The 21,834-nt window shown below is 48.5% G+C and overlaps 1 protein-coding gene across 9 annotated transcripts in view; it reads left to right on the forward strand.

The window, feature by feature from the left end:
• Positions 1-21,834, forward strand: part of PTPRT (protein tyrosine phosphatase receptor type T) — a 793,719-nt gene that overhangs the window by 705,513 nt on the left and 66,372 nt on the right. For all 9 annotated transcript variants that reach the window (XM_040447029.1, XM_040447037.1, XM_040447031.1 and 6 more), the window contains 2 exons: positions 5,836-5,923; positions 20,010-20,086. In XM_040447029.1, coding sequence (XP_040302963.1) covers positions 5,836-5,923; positions 20,010-20,086 — 165 coding nt within the window. The remainder of the gene's footprint in view (positions 1-5,835; positions 5,924-20,009; positions 20,087-21,834) is intronic.

Raw genomic sequence — 21,834 nt, forward strand, 5'->3', positions numbered from 1 at the left:
AAAGAAAGAAAGAAAGAAAGAAAAAGAAAATGATTGCCTTAGAACAGCAACACTGTTGAAGTGTAGGAAACATATCCACACACAGAGAAGAGTGTGAAATAGAGCCCACACCCTCAGGAGAAGAGGAGAAGAGGGAAGCCGAGAGTGATAATGGATGAATATAATGAGATGGCAATTTTGGTCTGAAAAGAATGTGATTAGCTCCTAATGACTGCCACCATTCCCCGGTCAATCTACTGTAACTAGCTGCTAATGTAAAAATAATGCCCCTTGGCTGGCTCCCTTTGAAGATGGAGAGAAGTCTCCCTCAGACTTTTACCCCCTCTTATTTTTTTTCCTTCAGGAGATTATCCCCTATTACACCGCAGCTCCCTAAAAAGGGACATGGATGTGTGATCAAAGTCAGCCAATAAGGGGGTCATTACAGCTCACTCCTGGGAGGCTCTGTTAGACCTTGCCTCCTCTGCCTAGGTCAACAGCATCACAGCCCTTGGGCTCACACCTTCCCCCAGCCCAGCCCCACCAAGGGACATAGGCTCCCAGAGCTGTGGCAGAGGCCCATGTGGTTTCCCACAGAGTAGGGCCACTCATCACAACTGCTTTTGTTTAGCTTAAGGTTTTCCAGATGGTATCTGAATGCTGGGTGCATCCTGAGGGCCATGGCAGATTTGACAGGACTCCCAAATTGCCATTTAAGGACGTTGCAGGTGGACAGGGACCTTCATCAGATCTCTGCAGTGTCACAGCACAGAAGGTACATGCTTATGCCGTGGGGCCCCCGTGGAACAGGGCAAAGTACATGGAGGCAGAGGACACAAAACACTGTCCAAGCTGTCCAAAAGTGGGACCGGAAGCATTATGGGGAAGTGAGCTCTCTGTTGCTGAGAGTATCCAAGTAGCACATGCTATGCATCAGCTTATCAGCTGCCTAGAAGGCCACTAGGGGAGGGAACACAACCAGATGATTTTCAAAGTCACTTACGCCTCTGAGATTCCAGAGAATGTGCAGAAGCCATCCCACCCACTAATGTTTTCAGCCATCTGCCCAATCTATTCATTTATTCCAAAGGGGATTCAGGCACATATGAAGTACAAGGCCAGTATTCAGACATGAATAAGATGCTTTTTCTGGAATAGCCCATCAACAAGTTAAGAGACAAGATTTTCAAATTAATAGATATAAACAAGCCCATCTGATAATAGAAGTGATTTACTAGCTGGGAATGAAGCAGAGTGGTGGGAGAGTGAGCAAGGAAGGTTTCACAAAACAGATTTTTGAGTTGGATTTTGTAGGGTATGTAGGAGTTTACCAGACAGACTAAGGTGGAAGAGAATTTTAAGCAGAGGGAACAGCATGTATAAATTCAGTCTCAGAAGTTTGAAACACCTTAAATTGTCTGTGGCATTACATTTGGTTCTTTATCTGTGGAACATTAATATAAGGACAAGAAATGAGGCTGGAGGGGCATGTGGGTGAAGTCATTAAGGACCCTGTATTAAAGACTTTGGAATGTATGCTGAAGATAATGGCAAGGGGAGTAACTGGGTCCTATCCGCATTTTAGAAAGATCTCTCTGATTATAGTAAAGAATGGATTGGAGGGGACAAAACCAGAGCAAGAGAAACCAGTGAGGAGACTCATGGGAAAGTGTCTCTCCAGGTAAATTTGCTATTTGCAAGAACCATGGCTGCTCATTAGAATCGCCCAGGGAGTTTAAACACTGCTGATACCTGTGTCCCATCCCCAGAGAGTCTGATTGAATTTAATAGGCTGTGGCTTTGGGAGTTTTTTTTTTTAAAGCTTCCCCAGATGGTTCTAATGTACAGCCATAACAAAACCTTAAGCTAACTGTAACCTAAATCGTAGCACAGAGTAGGTATTCAACAGATTTTTTCCAAAAACATCATTATGAAACTATTTGGAGTGTCCTGTTCTTGGCTTCAGACCACTTTTAGGTGGATATAATTGAATGAACAATTGGCTTTTATCACAGAGGGTTTTGCATAGAAAATCCATGCCTAGGAGGTGCCAGGGTGGCTTAGCTGGTTAAGCGTCTGACTTCCGCTCAGGTCATGATCTCCAGGCTCCTGAGTTTGAGCCCCACATCGGGCTCTGTGCTGACAGCTCAGAGCCTGGAGCCTGCTTCAGATTCTCTGCCTCCCTCTCTCTCTGTCTCTCCCCCACTCACTCTGCGTCTCTCTCAAAAAAAAAAAAAAAAACACTTAAAAAATGAGAAAATCCACCCCCAGATGGGCTTCTTGGTGGCTCACTCAGTTAAGCATCTTACTCTTGGTTTCAGCTCAGGTGATGATCTCATAATTCATGGGATCAAGCCCCAAGGGGATTCTCTCCCCCTCTCTCTCTGCCCCTCCCCTGCTTGCGCTTGCTCTCTCTCTCAAAATAAACATTTTTTTAAAAAAAGAAAGAGGGGCGCCTGGGTGGCTCAGTCGGTGAAGCGGCCGACTTTGGCTCAGGTCAGGATCTCACGGTCCGTGAGTTCGAGCCCCGCGTCGGGCTCTGTGCTGACAGCTCAGAGCCTGGAGCCTGTTTCAGATTCTGTGTCTCCCTCTCTCTGACCCTCCCCTGTTCATGCTCTGTCTCTCTCTGACTCAAAAATAAATAAACGTTAAAGAAATTTTTTTTTTTTAAAGAAAGAAAGAAAATCCACCCCCAGAGTATCAGCTCAAACCTTGAGAAGCCCAACATTGCCAGTGAGACAGCACAGCTCACCATTGCAGAGAGTCAAGAATGTACAGGCTTGGCAGCTTGTCTGAAACATCTGGCACTACCTGGCTGGGGGAGGAGGCCCAGGGCTGGGACCTTTGTTCCAGGAGTTAACATGCAAAAGCAAGAACCACATGAGGTCTAGAGATGTCCCGTGCTGGTGCAAGAGGGATGCGGGGTGATGGTCATTTGTAGTGAGGAGTAAGAGGAGGAGGAGAGAGGAGAAAAAGGAGAGATGGGCCCTCCATTTGTAAATGAGCACTTTCTTACCTCCATAGTACTTTTGTCACACTCACGTTTAGGGCAGAGACTGGTGCCCAGAGCCTAGAACCTGCTTAGCTTCTCCTCCAGGGTGCCTGAGGGTTTAGGCCACACAAACAACAAAATGCTGATCACTTAATGGCTGGGAAGACACTCGGGCGCCCCGGTCTGAAACCCTGGGGCGAGCTAAGTCGGAGAACACAGCTTAGCCAGGCAGCCCCCTCAAGGGCCTCCCACCCCGTCTGCATTCCACCGGAATAGCCAGATAGCAGAATGAGCACCAGTTCTACCTACCCAGGCACCACGTAGTTGAGGATCATGGTTATGCTTCTAGAAAAAAAAGGTCAGCAACATACAGCCACAGGCTACATCCAGTCCAACGCCCACCGTGGTAAATACAGCTTCGTCAGAACAAAGCCACGCCCAGGTGTTTGCATTTTGTCTGTGACTGCATTTGCTCTGCAACAGTAGAGGATGAGTGGTTACAACAGAGAACGTGGCCTGCAAAGCCCAAGCTGCCCCCTCTCTGACATTACAGAAAGTCTGCCAGCCTCTTCTCTAGAAGACCCACCCAGAATGGCTTATTAACACACGGGAGCCTGGAAGCAAGAAAGGGGGTATCGTGGATGGGCTGGGCTTTGAACAGACAGTGGTCCCGCTTGCCTATAAAACACAGCCCACTGATTGGTGGAATTTCTGACCACTCGGCTCACACACTGCTTGTCTTGGCTGAACATGGTAAGGGATGGATGAGCAAAGGCAAGGCCAGTGCAACAAGATGAGTGGATGCTCCGCTCCCCTGCACTGCAGACAGGGTGCTGTGTAGATGGAGGGCAATGCAAATCCAGCCTCAGAAGCAGTGTGGCGCCCATGAGCAGGGCATTCAGCCCACTCTACAGGGTGCAGGGTGGGAACAGAAATCAAAATGTAGCCTGGCCTTCATGCTTCTGCAGACTTCCTAAAGTGGCTCCTGCTCCCTTAAATGCCCACCTTCCTTCCCTGTATAAGTGACTGCCCCCTCCCCTGTGTCTCCGTGACGCTTGGCTCATAACTCTGTTGATTGCTCCACATGGCGGTTGACTTGTCTGTCTCCTCTTGGACTGATGACTCCCATACCTTCCCTCCCCCTGTGACTGTGAACCTCTGCCTCCAGCCTCCTTCTCAGCATCTCAGCTTGGACGTCAAGTAATCAGCCTCAACATGGCTGCTGTTGCCGGAACATCTCAAGAAGCACACTGTCCTCGACAAGGGCGAGCCACTGTTCTGAGCACTTTGTGTACCCAAAACACAGCACAGAATTCCCGCCTCCCCACCTCTCTTTCTCCCCATCTGTTTCTTCTCCATCTCCACAAATGGCCTGGCCCTCCACTCAGTTCTTCAGGCCAGCAGTCTGAGAGTCAGCCTTCACACCCCCTTCCCTCATAGTCCACACCTACAGCAGATGTGTTGGTGGCCTGCCCGTGTCCCCTCTATTCTCAGTGTTCCCACTCATGCTCACTCAATGCCCGCCTTCCAGAAGCACCTGTGGCTTTTCGCCTAAGGACTTCCTTAACACAAAAGAATATGCACACCTTGCCTGCAGAGCATAGCAGAAGTGCCAAGGGATTTCCTAAGAGTTGTCCTCAACCAATGGTGTATCGGAATTGATGGGTAAATACTCCAGCATGAGATGGGCCTGTGAGATCAAACCCTGGGTGGACACAGCAGTGACCTGCTCATTGAGGTACCCTGGACCAACTTCCTTCCCTTGATTGCCTCACTTCCCCCAGTCTCCCACCCATGGGCCTTAGGATTGCCTCCCAGATAAGATCTTATATTCAAATGCTTGTTTCCCAGTGTGTTTCTGAGGGAACCAAAATCTGCAATATTCAGTGGAACGTCCTGACAGTGATCACTTCTAACCACGTCCACTGCCACCATCCTGGTAAAAGGTCCAAGGTACCATCATCTCTTACCTAGACTATTGCAACAACTTCCTAACTGATCTCCCTGCTTCCTCCCCCGGCCTCCTAGAGCCTATATCCCGTATGTGAGCCAGAGCATGCTTTGTAAAACATAAATCAGATCAGCCAACTGCACGACTCACATCTCTCAGTGGTCTTCCCATCTTACTTAGAGTAATACCCACCTCATTACTGGTGACCACAATGCCTTATATAACCTGAACTGTCCCAGCCTGTCCAGTTGCTTCCATCACCACCCTCCCTGCCTCATCCTTGAATATGGTCATTTGTTACCACCTTTGCACCTGCTATTCCCTCTGCCTGGAAGACGCATTCTGCTTTTGGCATGACTGGATTTTTTGCATCATTAAGAAGTTAGTTACCTGTTACCTTCTCAGAGAAGCCTTCCAAGACTGTATCATCTGAAGACATTTACATCTTCCATCACTGTCCTTTTCCCTGCTTTTTTATTTTCTTGCCTCTTCCTGGTATCTAAAATCCCATATGTTTGCTCTTTCATTTGTGATGTCTTCCAGTTGACTGGAAGCTTGAGGGGGACTTTGTCTATTTCTCTGTATCCTGAGTACCTAGAACAGTGCCAGATGCATATTAGGGACTCAGTAAATATGTCGAATGAACAAATGGGTTAATGAACAAATGACTCCCCTGCTGGGCCAGATTTGGGCCCACGACACACACAAGACATCAATGGCATTTGAGTCATGAACAAGTGATTAAGTCCATGGAGGGGCCAAGTCTGTGTTCCCTCCAGGTCACATCTGAGAACACAGAACCCTTTATACTGAGTCACCCATCCCAATGGGTCTCTTTCTCCGCCTGGCTCAGCAGCACATGGATAAAGTCCTTATTGCAGGCCATTCTAACCACTCTCTCCTTCTCTTTTAGGCCTTGCCAGAGGGGCAGACAGCTTCATGGGACACAGCCAAAGAGGATGAAAACCGCAATAAGAATCGATATGGAAACATCATATCCTGTAAGTGCCCTCAGGGTTTGGGGAGCAGCCAGCTCGGGGCCCAGAGGGGCCCCAGGCTGCTCTGGTCACACAGGAAGCACGGTTTGAGGCATCATGACTTCGGCCAGACCCCACTTCTAGGGCTGCAGGTATTATAAGGTGAGCACCTGCCAAGCAGGGCCCGTGTGGGCCAAAACCCTTAGTGGCACTGAGCCTGCAGGAGAGCATGTTTTGTGCAGAGGTAGGGAGGCATGCAAGGTCTTTGCCTTTTGCTCAACAATGAGCTTTAACATTTCTATAATCACCTCTGATGCATAGTTTGATGAAGGCAGTGGTGCAGAGCAGTTAGAGCCCCCCTGGAGTCAGACTGCCTGGGCTTCTACCCCAGCTGTGGTGCCCTGAACACATTACCTCACCTCTCGAAACTTCAGTTTCTTCACCTTTGAGATGGTAAAAATAATAAAGATAGGGTTGTTTTAAAAAGTTACATAAACCCTTTCACGGTGCCTAGCACCATTACTCTTAGCCATAGAGTTAGTTTCTCAGGGTCACTGATGAGCAGCATGGATAAGTTATCCCACCTTCTTTTAACCGGAAATCACCGAATACCCATCTGGGGACATGGAGTAAGCCAGGTTGGTGGGGGATGGGCATGATCAGATGTCCATTTTGGAAAGATCATGAGGGTAGCTGATTGGGAGGGTGGATCTGACTGGGAGAGATTGGAGGCAGAGGGACCAGTCGAGAGGCTACTGCAGTGGTCCCAGCAAAGGATGATGAGGCCTGAACAAGAACAGTGACAGTACTTGTATGTGACTGTGCCTAATATTCAGTGCTAGAAGGTGAGGGAGGGAGATATTGTAATGGACCTTCACACCATGCACAGGTCACACACAGTATTATCCCTGCCAAATATCAGTCTGTACAGCCTTCAAAGCAACATAAATACAGAGAGGACAAAGTTACCTCATACAAAATGTTGACCACGTGGTCTGACTAGAACAAGAGTCTCTAACAGCCTTTGTCTACCATGATGTAGTCAACCTGAATCTTTTAACATCTCACCAATTGTGTGTATAGCATTTCTGGTCTCAACTCTCAGGATAACCCAGCCTAGCCAAAAAAAAAAAAAAAAAAAGGAGGGGAAAAAAGGACCCTGAATAACAAATTATTTCTAGCATAGTTCAGTGTTTTGTTTTGTTTAACTGTCTAGACATTGCCTAAGAAAAAAACTTGGAGGAAGAAGGCATAAGATACAGGCAGCTTGCAAAGGAAGAAAGAGGCAGAAGTTTTAGCTTAGCTGTTTCCTGTGCTGATTTAGGAATGGGCTATGAATGGTAGAACTAATCAGAAAACACTTATAATTTGTCTCTTGGAAGATAGTAATGCAGGCAGGAAGATTTCTTGCAAGTGAAGTGTTGGAAAGAGATGCTCAAACAATCAGGAAATGTATTATTAAGACCTGTGATGCGTGAGCTCCCTCTGAGCCCGCCCTGTGCTGGGCCCTCAATCTCTGCCCCCAGGGTCCCGTTCCAGGCACACGTAGCTTCTCACTCTGACCATCCTCTGCTTCAACACCGTGCAAACCATGTCCTAAAATACCTGGTCCCTTGTCTGTTCCCCCTATAAGACTGTGAGTTTTTGTAGGGTTCACTAAATTATAGGCTGTGAAACCTTAGGTGACCATGCCAAACCTTAGTCTTCTCTCTGTAAAAGGGATACAATAATATCTTCCTCCCAAGGTGTTGTGCAGACAAGAAAAGATAAATGACTAGAACATAGTGAAGAGACAGACCCTGCCTCCCTGAGAGGCAAGAATATCCAGACTGGGCCAGGCATCCAGGCGAAAGCCTGTGGGGGCCAAGGATGAGAAGCCGAGCCAAGCTGTGTATCTTCCAGACTCCCCTCCTCATCCTCAGCACCCAGTACCTTGGCTGTGCCATTGTCCTCTCTCAACTGAACTCTGCCCAAGCCTTCTTCCTGATGGTGCACATCTAATCTGACCCCCACTTTCCACCTATCTGGTATCTGACAGAAGCCAGCAGGACCTCCTCAAAATGTGAATTGGATCCTGTCATTTTCCTACTGAAAACCCTTCAACTGCCTTTCCTTCATTTCTAATTTTTTTCCACTTGGCATTTTTTTAAATGTAACATTTATTTTTTGAGAGACAGAGTGTAAGCAGGGGAGGGGCAGAGAGAGAGGGAGACACAGAATCTGAAACAGGCTGAGAGCACAGAGCCCAACATGGGGCTCAAACTGATGAGCTGTGAGATCATGACCTGAGCTGAAGTCGGATGCTTAACCGACTGAGCCACTCAGGCGCCCCTCTTTCCTTCCATTCTAAGCACTTCCTGCCCAAAGGCCCTCAGCCACCTCTCCACTCCCACTCCATACTGTGTGTTCTCCATCACAGTTTCCTCAGCTAAGCCATACTTCATTCAGTCCCTTGAGCTTTCTGTGCTCATTCATGCCATAGGGTCTTTGCACATTCTGTTCTATCAAAGTGCCCTTCCCTCCTCTCTTTGTTCTGCTAAGTTCTACTTATTCTTCAGATCCTACTTGGTCACCACTTCCTCAGGGAATTCTTCTGACCCTTCACATTTGGTCAAAACCTCATTATTCATTATTCACTCCTTGAGCACAACGTATGTCTTATCATCACTGTGATTTGAGAGGCATTTGGAGGACTGTCCGTTGACTGGCTGTTTTCCTCACTGAAAAATAGATGCTGTGTGACAGCAGGTGGATGACTGTCTTATACTTCTGTGTCCCCAAACCTGGCATATGACTGGAACTTAGTAAATAGGAACTTAATGTTGGCAAGCAGACGCTCTGCAAAACCCCAAAGGGCTTGAGCCATGGCCCTCTCCCTTCTGGCCTCTCGAGTAAAATAGAAAATACGCAGGAAGGTTGGAGGGAGAAAGACTGGAATAGGACAGTGTGGGGCACGGTGATATGCTGGTAAGGAAGACGGTCCTGAGCCTGGGTGGGGGCAGAGACACAGGACACAGGAAGGGGCAGAAAGAGAACAGCCCTGTCCTCTGTGAGAGCTGTACCTTGGACGCAGGATTCCAGGTAGCAAGGAAAAACAATGAAAGGGATTAAACTCCACCACTGGGGGTGCAGAAGATGCTATCAGCACGTGTCCCACCCATACCCCACAGCCTCACCAGCAGGCAGTCTGGCATCCTGGACCAAGACTAGGGTGAGCAGGCAAGGCACCCACAGTGCAACATTCAAGGAGATGCCACCCTCGGCTGCAGGACCCTGAGAGCGAGCGCCCCCTTGAGGTGTGTGCCCTGGATGCCTCACTAGATTCCCCCTCGTGCTGCCCTGTCTGCCTTTCTTCGCCTGAGGGCTTGCTGCAAAGCTGGGGCAGGACTCTCCGTGCACAAGGCAGGCTCTCCCTGGCCGGTGAAGTAGGCCAGCTCCTCACCATCCCACGGAGGCTGTGTTCTCCACCTTTTCCAGACCCCACAGGGACTGGGCGGCAGCTGTCCACCACAGGAACGAGCTTGAAAACTCCCCCTTATGGGGGCTACCTCCTCGGCCATCTCACTGTCCCTTCCTCACTGCTGCCCCTGCTCCTTTACAAACTATGTGCCCTGGAACCCTCTTCTCACATCCACTTCTGGGCAAACCGAGAGGAGGCAGAGGAAATTCAGACACCTAACAATACCACCTTGACGGGCTGGAACAAGCCTGAATCTCAAGGGTCAGTAATTCTACAGTATACTGTGGCCGGAGTGGGTCTGCGCTCAATACAAAAGGAGACAGTATCAGGCAACCAGTGCGTTCAAAAGCCCTGGAAGACATACCGGGGAACCGAGCAAAGAAAGAGTCCTGGAATTGAAACGAGAAAGGTGAAAAGAGAAACAGCCCGGAGGAACAGGAAGTGTTCCTGCCCTTGTATGTGTCCCTCCCTAAGGCAAAGTCTGCCGTGGTTTGATAAATAGAAATATTCTTGGCACAAGAAGAAAACCGGGTGTGATTAGCATCTTAAGGAACCCAGAGCTCGGGGAGGCTGGAGTGGAGGACAAAGGCCCAGGCCAGGAGGACAGAAAAGATTAAAGGGGGGGAGAGAAGGAGGGAGGGCACTGCCTGCAAATGAAACAATGAAAGAGAATCCCTGGCTAAATAACCCCTTTCTTCCAAATGAGGCTGTTCAGAATTTAGTAACAGAGACAGTGGGGCTTCCAAGGGGTGAAAGCGGCAAGGAAGCGAAAGGGAAGGAAATGAATGGGGAAACAGAACAAAGAATTCTTTGCTCTCAAGCAGCTCTGGGCAGAGACTGTGGACAGGGGGAAATTTCTAGAATACCAAAGCATTCCCATGCAGAAGTTCTGGTGGGGGCTTCCTGGACTGCTGGAAAGAAGTTACACTGAGGATAGGAAGTGAGCTCAGGAGTTGCCAATGTCATCAAATGAGGCTCCCCTTCTGGTATCCATCAGGGTCCCAGCAGGAAACAGATGGGACCCTCAAGTAGGATGATTTGAACAGAATTTAATCAAGTGTTGTTTGTATAAAGGTGGGAGCTAGTTCTAAGGAGATGGCAAGGAACAGTGCAGTGCTTGAGGCTAAATACTCCCAAGGAGAAGCTGCCAGGACCCCCAGAAAGAGAGAGGACCTGGCCGGAGGCATGGCCCTCAGGGGCATTGCAGCCAGCCCCAGGTGACCCCAGCAAGCAGGGCTGAGGAAATGAGCACCTTGATGGAGTTCTCTGCTCATCCGGTCTTCTGCAGGTGCTTTGCCATTGGCCACACCCAACCCAAAGCCAGAGAATAAGGGAATCTGCAGACCTCATCCGCTGGGCCCCCGTGTACTGGAATATTGGACATGGCTCCAGGCAGAGGTGGGGTTCTGTTCTCAGTTCAGCCCTTGACCTTCTGCATGTGACCTTCAGCGAGGTCACTTCATCTCTCTGCCCCTCAGTTTCTCCATGCACAGAGGGCAAATTAAGATGAATGAAAACCAAATCTAAATGTGGTATACAGAGACTTTTAAACCCCGCTGAGACTTAGTCCAGCCTCTTTGAATTCACAGGCAAGGAGCGGCGGTCCAGAGATGTAGAGTCCCTGCCCAGGTCACACAGCAAGTGTACAGGACAGCCACAGCCAGCACTCTGGTCTCATGCTGTCAGGGTCCCACATGGTCCCTGGCAAGGAGTCCTTCTGCATCAAAATACATCATGTTCTTGGTGCAGGTGGTGGGGGGCAGATGGGACATGCTAAGGGCTCTAACCTCAGAAAAATGGCAGGCTGGGATGAGCAATTCAGAGAGGCCATTCTCACTTCCAGGGAGGAACCCAGATTCGGAATAAAGCCAGAGGCTTTTCTCTGCTGACTCCTGGGAGACAGCACTGGGATGACAAAATGGGTGCCTTTTTCAGTGCTCCCAACACTTGGCCCCCTCTTCTCCTTTGCAGTCTCTGAGGGTGGCCCTTGCCTGGGTCCCACAAATGGGTGCTAGGGCAGAAGTCATCAGTGCCCTTGTTCATCACAGGACTTGTTCTGGCCGCTGGAGCCCCCTCTGCCGGCCTGCAGGGCAGGCCGGAGGTGCTAGGACACGAACCGTCCCCAGGAGCAGCCCCAAGCCACTGACAGGGAGCGGGTGCGCCCACACTGGCCACTGTCCCCTCAGACGGAAAGACTCACTGGAGCTTCCAGCCGGGCGAAGCCACAGCTATCTGCGGTGGCAGCTTGCTTGATGCCTTCCTTTCTCCGTGTCCTTCCCATTCCCCTTCCCAGCGTCACCTCCCATACCAGCTACTTGCGCTCAAATCCTTGTCTCAGCTTCTGCTCCCAAAGGAACCTGGATGAGAAACCTTCCTCCTTCCCTCCAGAAAGTTCCCTCATTGACTGGGTGAAGGCTGGACAGCCTGCTTAGGATGAAGCAGTAAGTGCATCAGGTAGGCCACTGTGCCTGTGACTTCTCCAGGCGCTCTGCCCCGCCAGGCCTGACCCCTCTGCCTGCCAAAGGCTCCATGTAGGGCCCTGCAGAGGGGAGCCGCCCAACCCAGCCAGCACGGGATGAGCAGAACAAGGAGGCATGGAGACCGTCGGGCTGTTTCCCTGCCCTTCCCCAGCCACCCTCTCTCTTGGTAATGGTAATTCAATCAAGATTGAATGTGCAGACCTTTAGCTTCAATGAGGTACCCAGGCAGTCTCAGCAGAATTGTCTCCCTCCTCCCTACCCACTCGTGCAAGATGATGGCATTAACATTTCCAATCCTTCTAGGAAATGATTTTTCAGCTCCGCAGTTCATCGTAATGAGCCAAATCTCTTTTCTCTGAAAAATTACACCTTTTCTTTACCTTCCTCAGTGCCCGGAAGACAGGAAGAAAGAACATCGTATATCCAAGTGATATTCTCTCCCCAGCCCCACCTCTCTCAAGTGATTCTCTCTTTAAGTGGATTCTACTCAAGAAGACCCATTTGTTGGGTTACTTTTGGTGGGGGAGGAGGGGAGGAGAGGTTGTGGTTTGTCTGCAGAGTGAGAGCTGCATGCAGGAGGAAATAGCCCTCTCCTGCGGGGTGGGTGTGGCAACACAGTGGGATGGGCAGTGTTGGGACTGGAACTGGCATGGAAGGGGTAGATAGGGGCAGTGGGTCTTGGGGTTCCAGGAGGAGTAGGGATCCCACCACTCCATGAGAAAGCTCTCGATCCTACATCTTCTCCCGAGTTGTTAAACTTCTTGGAGCCTTGAGTTTCTCATCCATCAAGTGGGCTGATGATATTTAGAGAGACTTCACAGGGTTACTATGAGAATCAAGCGGCTGAGCCTCCATAAGCTTCTAAAATGGTACCTGGAAGGAACATCCTACTCATTGCCCATGGGTAAGTTCCTCTGCCTCACCACCCAACACAGGCTGGGTCTCCAGTCTCAGGGCCCAATTCCAGTAAGATAGTTTGGTCTTTCCCAAGACAGATTGAAGTGAATAACCAGGGCACTTCGATGCTACATAATTGGACACCGATCTGCACACCCAGACGTGAGGGCGCATCAGCGTCTCCTAGGGGGCTTGTTAAACTATGTATTTCTGGGCCCCACACTGCAGTTTCTGGCTCAGCAGGTCTGGGCTGGGACTCAATAATTTGCATTTCTAACAAGCTCCCAGGCATTGCTGAAGCTATTGGTCAAGAGACTACATTTTGAGGACCGCTGATCTAGAATAATAATTAAACCGAATTTACATATTTGTTTTTGATTTCTTACAACACCCCAGGTGCTTTCATATCTTACCTCTTTTAATCCTTGCAATGTATCTACAAAGGAAGATTTGATTTTGATGTTATAGTTGGATAAATGGAGGCTCAGGGAAGGTAAGGAACATGCCCCAGGTGATATGGTTGGTCTGTGACAGAGCTCCTGCCTGCCCCCAGAGTCTACCTGATCCCTTAGTCTCTCCTGCGGAAGACAGGGCTGGCCGCCAATCTGGGCACAGGGCAGAATGGATCTGCGGGTGGGGTAAAGGGTCAGCTCTGGGGAGAGGCGGAAATTTGAGCCCAGGATCCAGGCACACTCTGCCAGTTCTGTGCACAGGAAAGAGCCTTGCACCCGAGGCCAGGTTACCTAAAATCAGCTGAATGGCTTTTGAGTAAGGGGCCCTGCCCCTTTCTGGTTCCCAGCCTCTCAGACACAATTATAATAATTATTGAGTACCTGCTGGGTGCCACACACTGTAGACGACTTCAGTATATAGGGTGCCCTTCCCTAAATAGGATGTGAAGAGGGGAGCCACAGGTTAATCAGGTTGTCACAGAAATACAGCTGTTCTAAGAGCTCTGAAGATAAGTACAGGGAGCTCTCAGAGTCTGGAGTAAAGAGATCATAGGAAACTTCCTGAGTAAGGAACACTGTGCTGAGACCTGAAGAATGAGATGTTCCCAGACTTAGGGAGGTAGGTTTGGGGTGTTCCTTTACATGTGCAAAGGCCCTGTGGTCAGAGTAGACATTGTGCATTGGAGCAACGGAAAAAAGAGCATAGTTATCAGCTTAGCGTTTAGGGAGGGAGATATGAGGCTGGACTGGGAAGTGGGTCCCAAACCATCAGATCATGCAAAGCAGTATGGGCTCTGGTAAGGCTTTGTTCCTTGTTAGTGGTGCCCTGAGCGGATTCATACCAGCTTGCAAGAACAGATTGTTAAATTTTCAGGAATCTTGTGAGCTAGTTGATGCCATGTTGGTAGCTTGAAATTAGTCGTGGTGGGAGTATTTATACCACAGAAATCAGCAGACTGTACCAATCAGGGCCTTTTTTTTCCCTCCAGAGAGCTGTTTGTTAAACATTTAGCAGCATACCACTGGTCTTTGTCTTAAAATGACAAGGAACAGATTGATTCCGGAGGGACAGTGTTTCTGTTCCCCTGGCGTGGTGTTCGAGGGAGCTCTTTGGATCTCTATAGAGTCATTGCAGTAATGTCTCCCCTTCTCTGGCTGCCACCCGTTGTCTTCTCCCCACAAGCCCATCCTTGCCCATCTCCCACCTCAGCTGGGAACCAGGTGGGGCCAGCCTCTGCTCACCTCACCACGGAGGGGTCTGCTTCTCCTCTGTATGACTCTTCTCAACTCCTCTCCTTGTCTGGAATATCAAACGAGGAGTACCAAATTAGCTGTTTCTCAGGCTTGCGAAATGTAGATAGAGCATAATGAACATTCTGGGCTGCCTGTAAATTACCTTGTATAAACTCCTTCCCATCGCCCGCTGCCCCATGTTTCTCCATGTGCCTGTGGATAAACACAATTTTTTATCCTTCTAATTATATAAAGTTAGAAGGAAAAGGGGATGCAGAATAATATTAGCATCTCCCAGAAGGAATAAATAAACCATGAGGACACTGCTACCCCTTGCAGTCCCTTTCTGGGGAGCCTATGGCTGAATTCTGCCCTTTAAAGTGTACATGCAGTAGCTCCTTGCCTCCACAGAAGATGAATTTTCATTTGGTACCGAAGGGCAAATGGGAACACTACATTTCTAAGCATCTCAGCCCTCCGCTCACAGCCTGCCTCACATCCAGCCCAGAGCCACCGTTTGTTAATCATCTGCTTCATACCAGGCACTGTCCTAGCACTGTTTTTTTTAGAGCAGTCTTAGGTTTCAGAGGAAGGGAGCAGAACATACAAGAATTCCCATATACTGCCTCCCTCCCACCTACATTCAGATTCCCCTATTATTAACACTGTGCATGAGTGTGATACATGTGTTACAATTGATGAGCCATTATTATTGGCTAAAGCCCGCAATTTACATTAGAGTCTATTCTTTGTATTCTGTAGTTCGAAGGGATTTTGAAAATGTACAATGACAGGTATTGATCACAGTATCGTACAGAATAGTTTCACTGCCCTAAAACTCCCCTGTGCTCCACCTGTTCATCCCCCAACCTAGTCCCTGACAACCACTGATCTTTTTCCTGTGTCCATACTGGAACGTCCCAGAGTTGGAATCACACAGTCTGAAGCCTTTTCAGACTGGTTTGTTTCACTTAGCGGTATGCATTTAAGTTTCCTCCATGTCTTCTCATGGCTTGATAATTTATCTCTAAATACCACTGAATGATATTCCACTCTATGGATATACTACATTTGTTTACCCATTTATATATTGAAGGACATCTTGGTTGTTTTCTAAGTTTTGGCAGTTGTGAGTAAAGCTGCTATAAACATTTGTGTGCAGGTTTTTGTGTGGACATAAGTTTTCAACTCATTTGGGTGACTACCAGAGACAGCAATTGCTGGGATCTCATATGATAAGAATATTTTTAGTTTTGAAAGAAACTGCCAAACTGTCTCCCAAAGTGGCTGTACCATTTTGCATTCCTGCCATGAATGAACAAGAGTTCCTGTTGCTCCGCATCCTTACCAGCATTTGATGTTGTCCGTGTTCTGGATTTGGGCCATTGTAGTAGGTGTGTAGAGGTATCTCATTATGGTTTTCATTTGAAATTCCCTAATGATGTATGATGCTGAACACTTTTGATACACCTGCTTGCCATCTGTGTATCTTTTTTGCTGGGGTGTCTGTTCAGATCTTTTGCCCAACTTTTAACGCATTATTTTCTTGTTGTTGAATTTGAGAGTTCTTTGTATATTGTGGATACAAATCCTTTATCTGATATGTCTTCTGCAAATATTTTCTCCCAGTCCATGGCTTGTCTTTTCATTCTCTTCATTCCGTCACACTTTTCATGCCTGCATTTTCTCATGTAATCCTCCCAGCACTCCATGAGCTATACAGTATTGATTCTACTTTGCTAAGGAACCCAAGCTAAGAGAGATCAATTGACTTACTAAGTGGTAGGGCTAAGATGTGAACCCAGATCTGACCCTCAGCTCCATACCTCACATCGTCAGTGTATCCCACTTGCCACAGGTTAGCACATGCGGGAACGAATTTTTGTCCTTTCATAATAAAATGGCCTTTTGTAGACTCAGAAAATAGAGCTACCCTGTATTTGGATGCCTTGCAGAGCCCAGCATGGGTACTTGTGTCTGAGTACCTTTATACGGCATGGAGAGCCCTCTGTAACCTAACCCCTGCCTGCCTCCTCTCTCTCTTCTCCTGTTGCTAGTCTCCTCACACTGTGTCCACAAGACAGGAAGCGGTTTTCAGCCTCCCTGAGTGCTTGCTTTTTCAAGAGTACTGCCTTCACTCTTGCTGTTCCCTCTGATGAAAAGATTCTTTCTCATTGTCCACTGGTCAAGGCTTGACCACTTCTCTTTTTTAATCTGAGAGAGAGAGAGAGAGAGAAAGAGAGAGAGAGTGTGTGTGTGCGCGCGCGCGTGCGCGCGCGCATGAGCGGGGGAGGAGCAGAGAGGGAGAGAGAATCCCAAGCAGGCTCTGTACTGTCAGCATAGAGCCAGATGTTATAGTTGGATAACCGTGAGATCATGACCTGAGCTGAACTTAAGACTCAGACACTCAGCCGGCTGAGCCACCCAGGCACCCCAAGCCTTACCCACTTTTAATTCACATAGTACTTCACAAAGCCCTCCCGTCTCCACTTTCTAGACTTTGAAGCTCTACTTCTGTGTACAGTCTGCTTCCCGAACCACACTGACAGATTTCTTAAGCATGTGTATCACTTTGGTGGCACTCCCTTAGGCCAGCCAGCCTGTACGTAGTAGGTTCTTTGTGAGTGAATGAAGAGAAGAAATTGACAAATACTGTCATCTGGTGTATAGAGGCCCCTTTCACCTTTGAGAATATATAACTTAAATTTTGTTTCTTTTTGATTTTTTAAATCGTTTTTGCCTTCAGATTTTAAGTTTCATTTTAGGTTAAGAAAATTCTTCTCAACATTTTAAACCAGAATTTCTGTTTCCAGTGCTATAGACCCCAGGGGCAGTCATAACTCAATAAATAAAGGAGATGTTTGAATCAATAAGTCATTAGTGAGACCAATGAGTGAAAACACAATGTGTGTTTTTACTTTTTTAGGGCTTACAGTTTCTTTTTAAGTTTGTCTGTTTGTTTGTTTCTTTGTTTAGAGAGGAAGAGAGAGAACCAGTGGGGGAGGGGCAGAGAGGTGGGGTGGGAGGGACAAATGAGCCAAAGCAGGCTCTGTGCTGACAGCAGCAAGCCCAATGTGAGGTTCAAATTCACAAACTGTGAGATCATGACCTGAGCTGAAGCCAGATGCTTAACTGACTGAGCCACCCAGGCGCCCCAAGGCTTACAGTTTCTGTAACCACTGGTAACAGGGCTTACCAGCCCCAGCTGGGACTCGGGTGCTGGGCCTTTCCTGAGTCCTTGCCGGAGCAGGGGGTCCCCCTGGAAGCCCCACTTCCAGGGGCTAGAATGCTGCAGGAGCTGGGACTGGCCATTTGCACAGACTTCAGGAGCAGAAGTCCAGGGACAGCACCTTGTGCGGGTGGAGCTGGGGTTCAGGGTGAGAGGGACCTGAGCTAGAATCCCAGCTTTGCCACTCACGGGCTGTATAATGTTGGCAACTTACTTAACCTCTTTGAGACCCTGTTTCTTCATCCGTGAAGTGGGAAGGAAAAAAATACCATATCATTATGGCCTTACTGTAGTAATCTACAGAGCTACGTTGAGGAATTAAGGATTGAGTGAGATCACGTGTGTAGAGTCTGATACCTGCATGAACTCCATAAAGGTGCACTTCACACCCCACTCCCCCCAGCAAAGGGATGAGTTAGACCTCCCCCCTGTTTCCTCTAGCTGCTTCCACCAAAACTCTTGCCCATGATGAGTAAGAAAAGTGGCATCTGGTATATCTCTGTGTCTATCATAGTGCCTGGCAAATGACACATGCTCAATGAATAATTTTTAATTATTTAATTAATGGATATGAAGTAGTGTCCTGTCCATTCCCGGGCCTGTTTGTCCATCCTAGGACCCATTCCTGGCCTTCTCCTGTTCAACCCCTGCAGGCTTCATTTCTCAGTCTCTTTGCCGGCTGGCCTCCAGCTGGGTTTGACCAAGGCCGTGCACTGGTGACAGACTGGAAGGCAGGGAAAGGAAGAAGCCGGAGTACTTCTCCTCTGTCCCAATCGCAGACACCTCCTATAGCAGCGAGTGAGGCTCCTCTTTTTCTCCAGCTCCCCCCCACCCCCGAGAGGCCCACGGGCTCTAGCTTCCATGGTGGGGCTGTAGCCCCCAGCTCGGGTAACCTCGCCTCCTCTCTCCGTGCTGCCATCCCTATGGAGGCAGTGTCTCCTTGCTGGTGCCGATCTCTGAGTTACCACTGCCTCTATTTGCCCTGTCAGCTCTTCCGTCACCAGGTGACCCCTTGTCTGGCATTAATTCTCTCTGCCATGTGCACTTGAAGCAGTTTCCAAAACCCTGCTTAGACCTCCGCTTTGGAAGCAGGAGTGTCTGAGCTCAGAGTTAGGAGAACCCCACGCTCAAGTTCCACCATCCATGGACCATGTGGCTAGTCAGTCGTCCTGAGCCTCAGTTTCCTCATTTGTAGCGAGGGCTACACTGCTTGTCTCACAGGATCATGAAGTGATCCACTCGTATGCTCACCAAGGATTTGTGGAGCTCCGAAGGCACAGAGGATGGAACAGGGAACAGAGCAATAGTGTCCCTGTTCTCAGGGGCTTCCGGTTAGTAGCAGTAGATGTGCATGGAAACTGCAAAGTGCTTCATGAGTCTTAGCAGGACAAGCTGACCCCACTCCCTAACCCCGGGGACGCTTGTGGGGAGCATTCCAGCCCACTGGCTGGGAACCCTGGCCTAGACTGGACCGTGGATGCAGTGACTTACAGTGGTGGGCACACAGTCACCTGGACAGCAAGCTGAGCCCCTCCTCCAACCAGACCCAACCAGGGTGTTTCGTTTTTGTGTGTCTCTTAGCATGGCAGAGTACACTTTAGTGAATTGTAAAGGATTAGCCTGATTCTTCCGTACAAGGGGTTTTTTCGTAGTTTTTATTTGAGGTTATTTGAAGTAAGCATGCCATTGACTAAACTTTGCAAATCTTGTTTATGCCTGGATTGGGTTGAAAGGGTATTCTCTGTAACATGACTTTTGGTTATTGATGATCTCTTTTATAATGATGTAAGCCATCTTCACTTGAATGATTGTATTGGTAACAGTATGTGGCCAACAATCTACTTGCACCAATACCCCAAGAGGCAAAAGAACAGCATTTGTGCACATGTGGAAAAATAGGTAAAGTTGCCATTTTTCAGCAAAGCAGGAAAGCGGAGCATGTTAGTCCAGATCCAACACTTCTCACTTCCTGAGTGTTTTGATCTCTCTTGCACTGTCCTATGAAGAAGGTATTTCTACCTCCCTATTAATGACAAAATCACTGAGACTTAAAGGAGCAGGTGACTCACCCAGATAGGTAATGACAGAACCAGAAGGACAGGCAGAAACAAAGAGAAGGCACACGTAGTGCTTTTTAAGGCACGGTGATCTCCCTGAGCCTCAACTGCCTCATCTGTAAATGGGTATAGTAACTGCAGGTGGGACCAGGGGTCAAATGAGAGAGTAAGAAAGCAGTATGATGCCCCTATGGCTGATACATGGCAGCTCTTCAGGAGGGTAGTGCTGGCCCCTCACCGGCAGGCCTCTTACCACCCACCCCCTTGTTTTCTGCTCTCCCTCTCTCTCTCTCTCTCTGCAGATGACCATTCCCGAGTGAGGCTGCTGGTGCTGGATGGAGACCCGCATTCCGACTACATCAACGCCAACTACATTGATGTGAGAGACTTCATGGGGCTGGGCGGCTGGGCTCTGGGGCCGGTTACAGCAGGCTCAAGATGGATGGCTGTCCCCCAGACGCTCCCCCACAAAGTGGCCCTCCCAGAACATGTCCAGATGCAATTAGCACAACCCAAGTTGATGATCCGTCTAAAATCGCATCCTCTTTCAGGCTGGCTGGAGTAGCCTACGCTGTGGGGTCCCAGGACAGCTGCCCATCTTGTTCATTCACCCATTAATTCATTTGTATGTGTGTCTGTTTGTCCATTCATTCATTCATTTGAAGGTATAGCCATTTATGCACCACAAATTTAAAAGTGCCTGCTGTGTGCCAGATGCTCTGGGAACCATAAAGCTAAAAGTGCCGTGGTCTCTACCCTTTAAAACCTGAGCAGGAAGATAAGCTATGCACATCAATAATTCCAGGGCAAACGGAAAGTGGTAAGTGTCATATGTTCAGATAAAATGCTGCAGGGATTCAGAGGACGGGGAAAAAAATCTCTTCTTCCATCAGGAATGCAAGATGTGATGTGAACCAAACTTCAAGCATGGGAAGAATTTAAAATTAAAGAGGGAAAATGGGCCTCTGGTTAGAAAAGCACAAGCCAAAATGTCGCAGCTGGAAGCAGAGGGTGTGTGCAGCTGAGGCTGAGGGGAGCTGAGGCTACATCACGGGAATAGCGGACTGTAAGGCTGGAGCTAGCTAGATCATTGGTGGTTTACGATCAGACTTAGAAAGCCGGACTTGGTTCTATAGACAAGAGAGGGCTACTGAAAGTTCTCTATCACGGAGGTGACCAGTTCAGAGCTGAGCCTAGGGATGATTTCTCTGTCACCAAGGGTAAGATAGCTCTGAGGGAGGAGAGTCTGGGATTCAAACACCGTTAGGAAAGGGGCTGCTTCACCATGGAAGTGAGAGACTTTGTGAAGAGGGAGCATGGCCACAAGGGCCAGACGGACATGCTGTTATAACCAGTGTAAGCCAGTGTGCTCAAGACCTCCGTCCGCTAGGAGCCCGGGAGCCTTGACGAATGGCTCAGAGATCCACCTCGGTGCCTCCGATGCCCAAGTGCTTTTACAGACAAGCTGTGAAGTGCAGCGGTATGCTTTTAAACTCCCCATAATCTAGGCTCATCCAGATGATTCATTGATTCAACAAATATTTATTGAGCCGAGCCTTACGGTAGTCATTTGTCTGTTTGTTCTCAGATCTCTTTCTTCTCCTTCCCCATTCTCCTTTGCATTGCTTATATGAGTGTGTGTGTGTGAGTGTGGGTGTATGTATGTGAGAATGTGGGTGTGTGAGTGCGAATGTGAAAGCATATTGAGAGCATGTGTGTATTTGAGTATGTGTGTGACTGTATGTATATGAGAGTGTGTATGTGAAAGTGCGTGTGCATGTGTGTATGAGTGTGTAGGTATGTGAGACTGTGTGCATGTGAGTGCATATATGTATGTGAGAGTATGAGTGTGAGAGTGTGTGCATGTGAGTGCGTATATATATGTGAGAGTGTGTGAGTGTGTATGTGAGAGTGTGTGTGTGTATGTGAGAGTGTGTGAGACTGTATGTGAGAGTGTGTGTGTGAGAGTGTGTGAGACTGTATGTGAGTGTGTGTGTATGTGAGAGTGTGTGTGTGAGAGCGTGTGTGTGTATGAGTGTGTAGGTATGTGAGAGTGTGTGTGTGTGTGTATGTGAGAATGTGTGGGAGTGTATGTATGTGAGAGTGTGTGTGCATGTATCTGTGTGT

This window comes from Herpailurus yagouaroundi, unplaced genomic scaffold (genome assembly GCF_014898765.1).
Source record: "Herpailurus yagouaroundi ecotype Mexico unplaced genomic scaffold, PumYag 196, whole genome shotgun sequence".
Taxonomy (NCBI): Eukaryota; Metazoa; Chordata; class Mammalia; order Carnivora; family Felidae; genus Herpailurus; species Herpailurus yagouaroundi.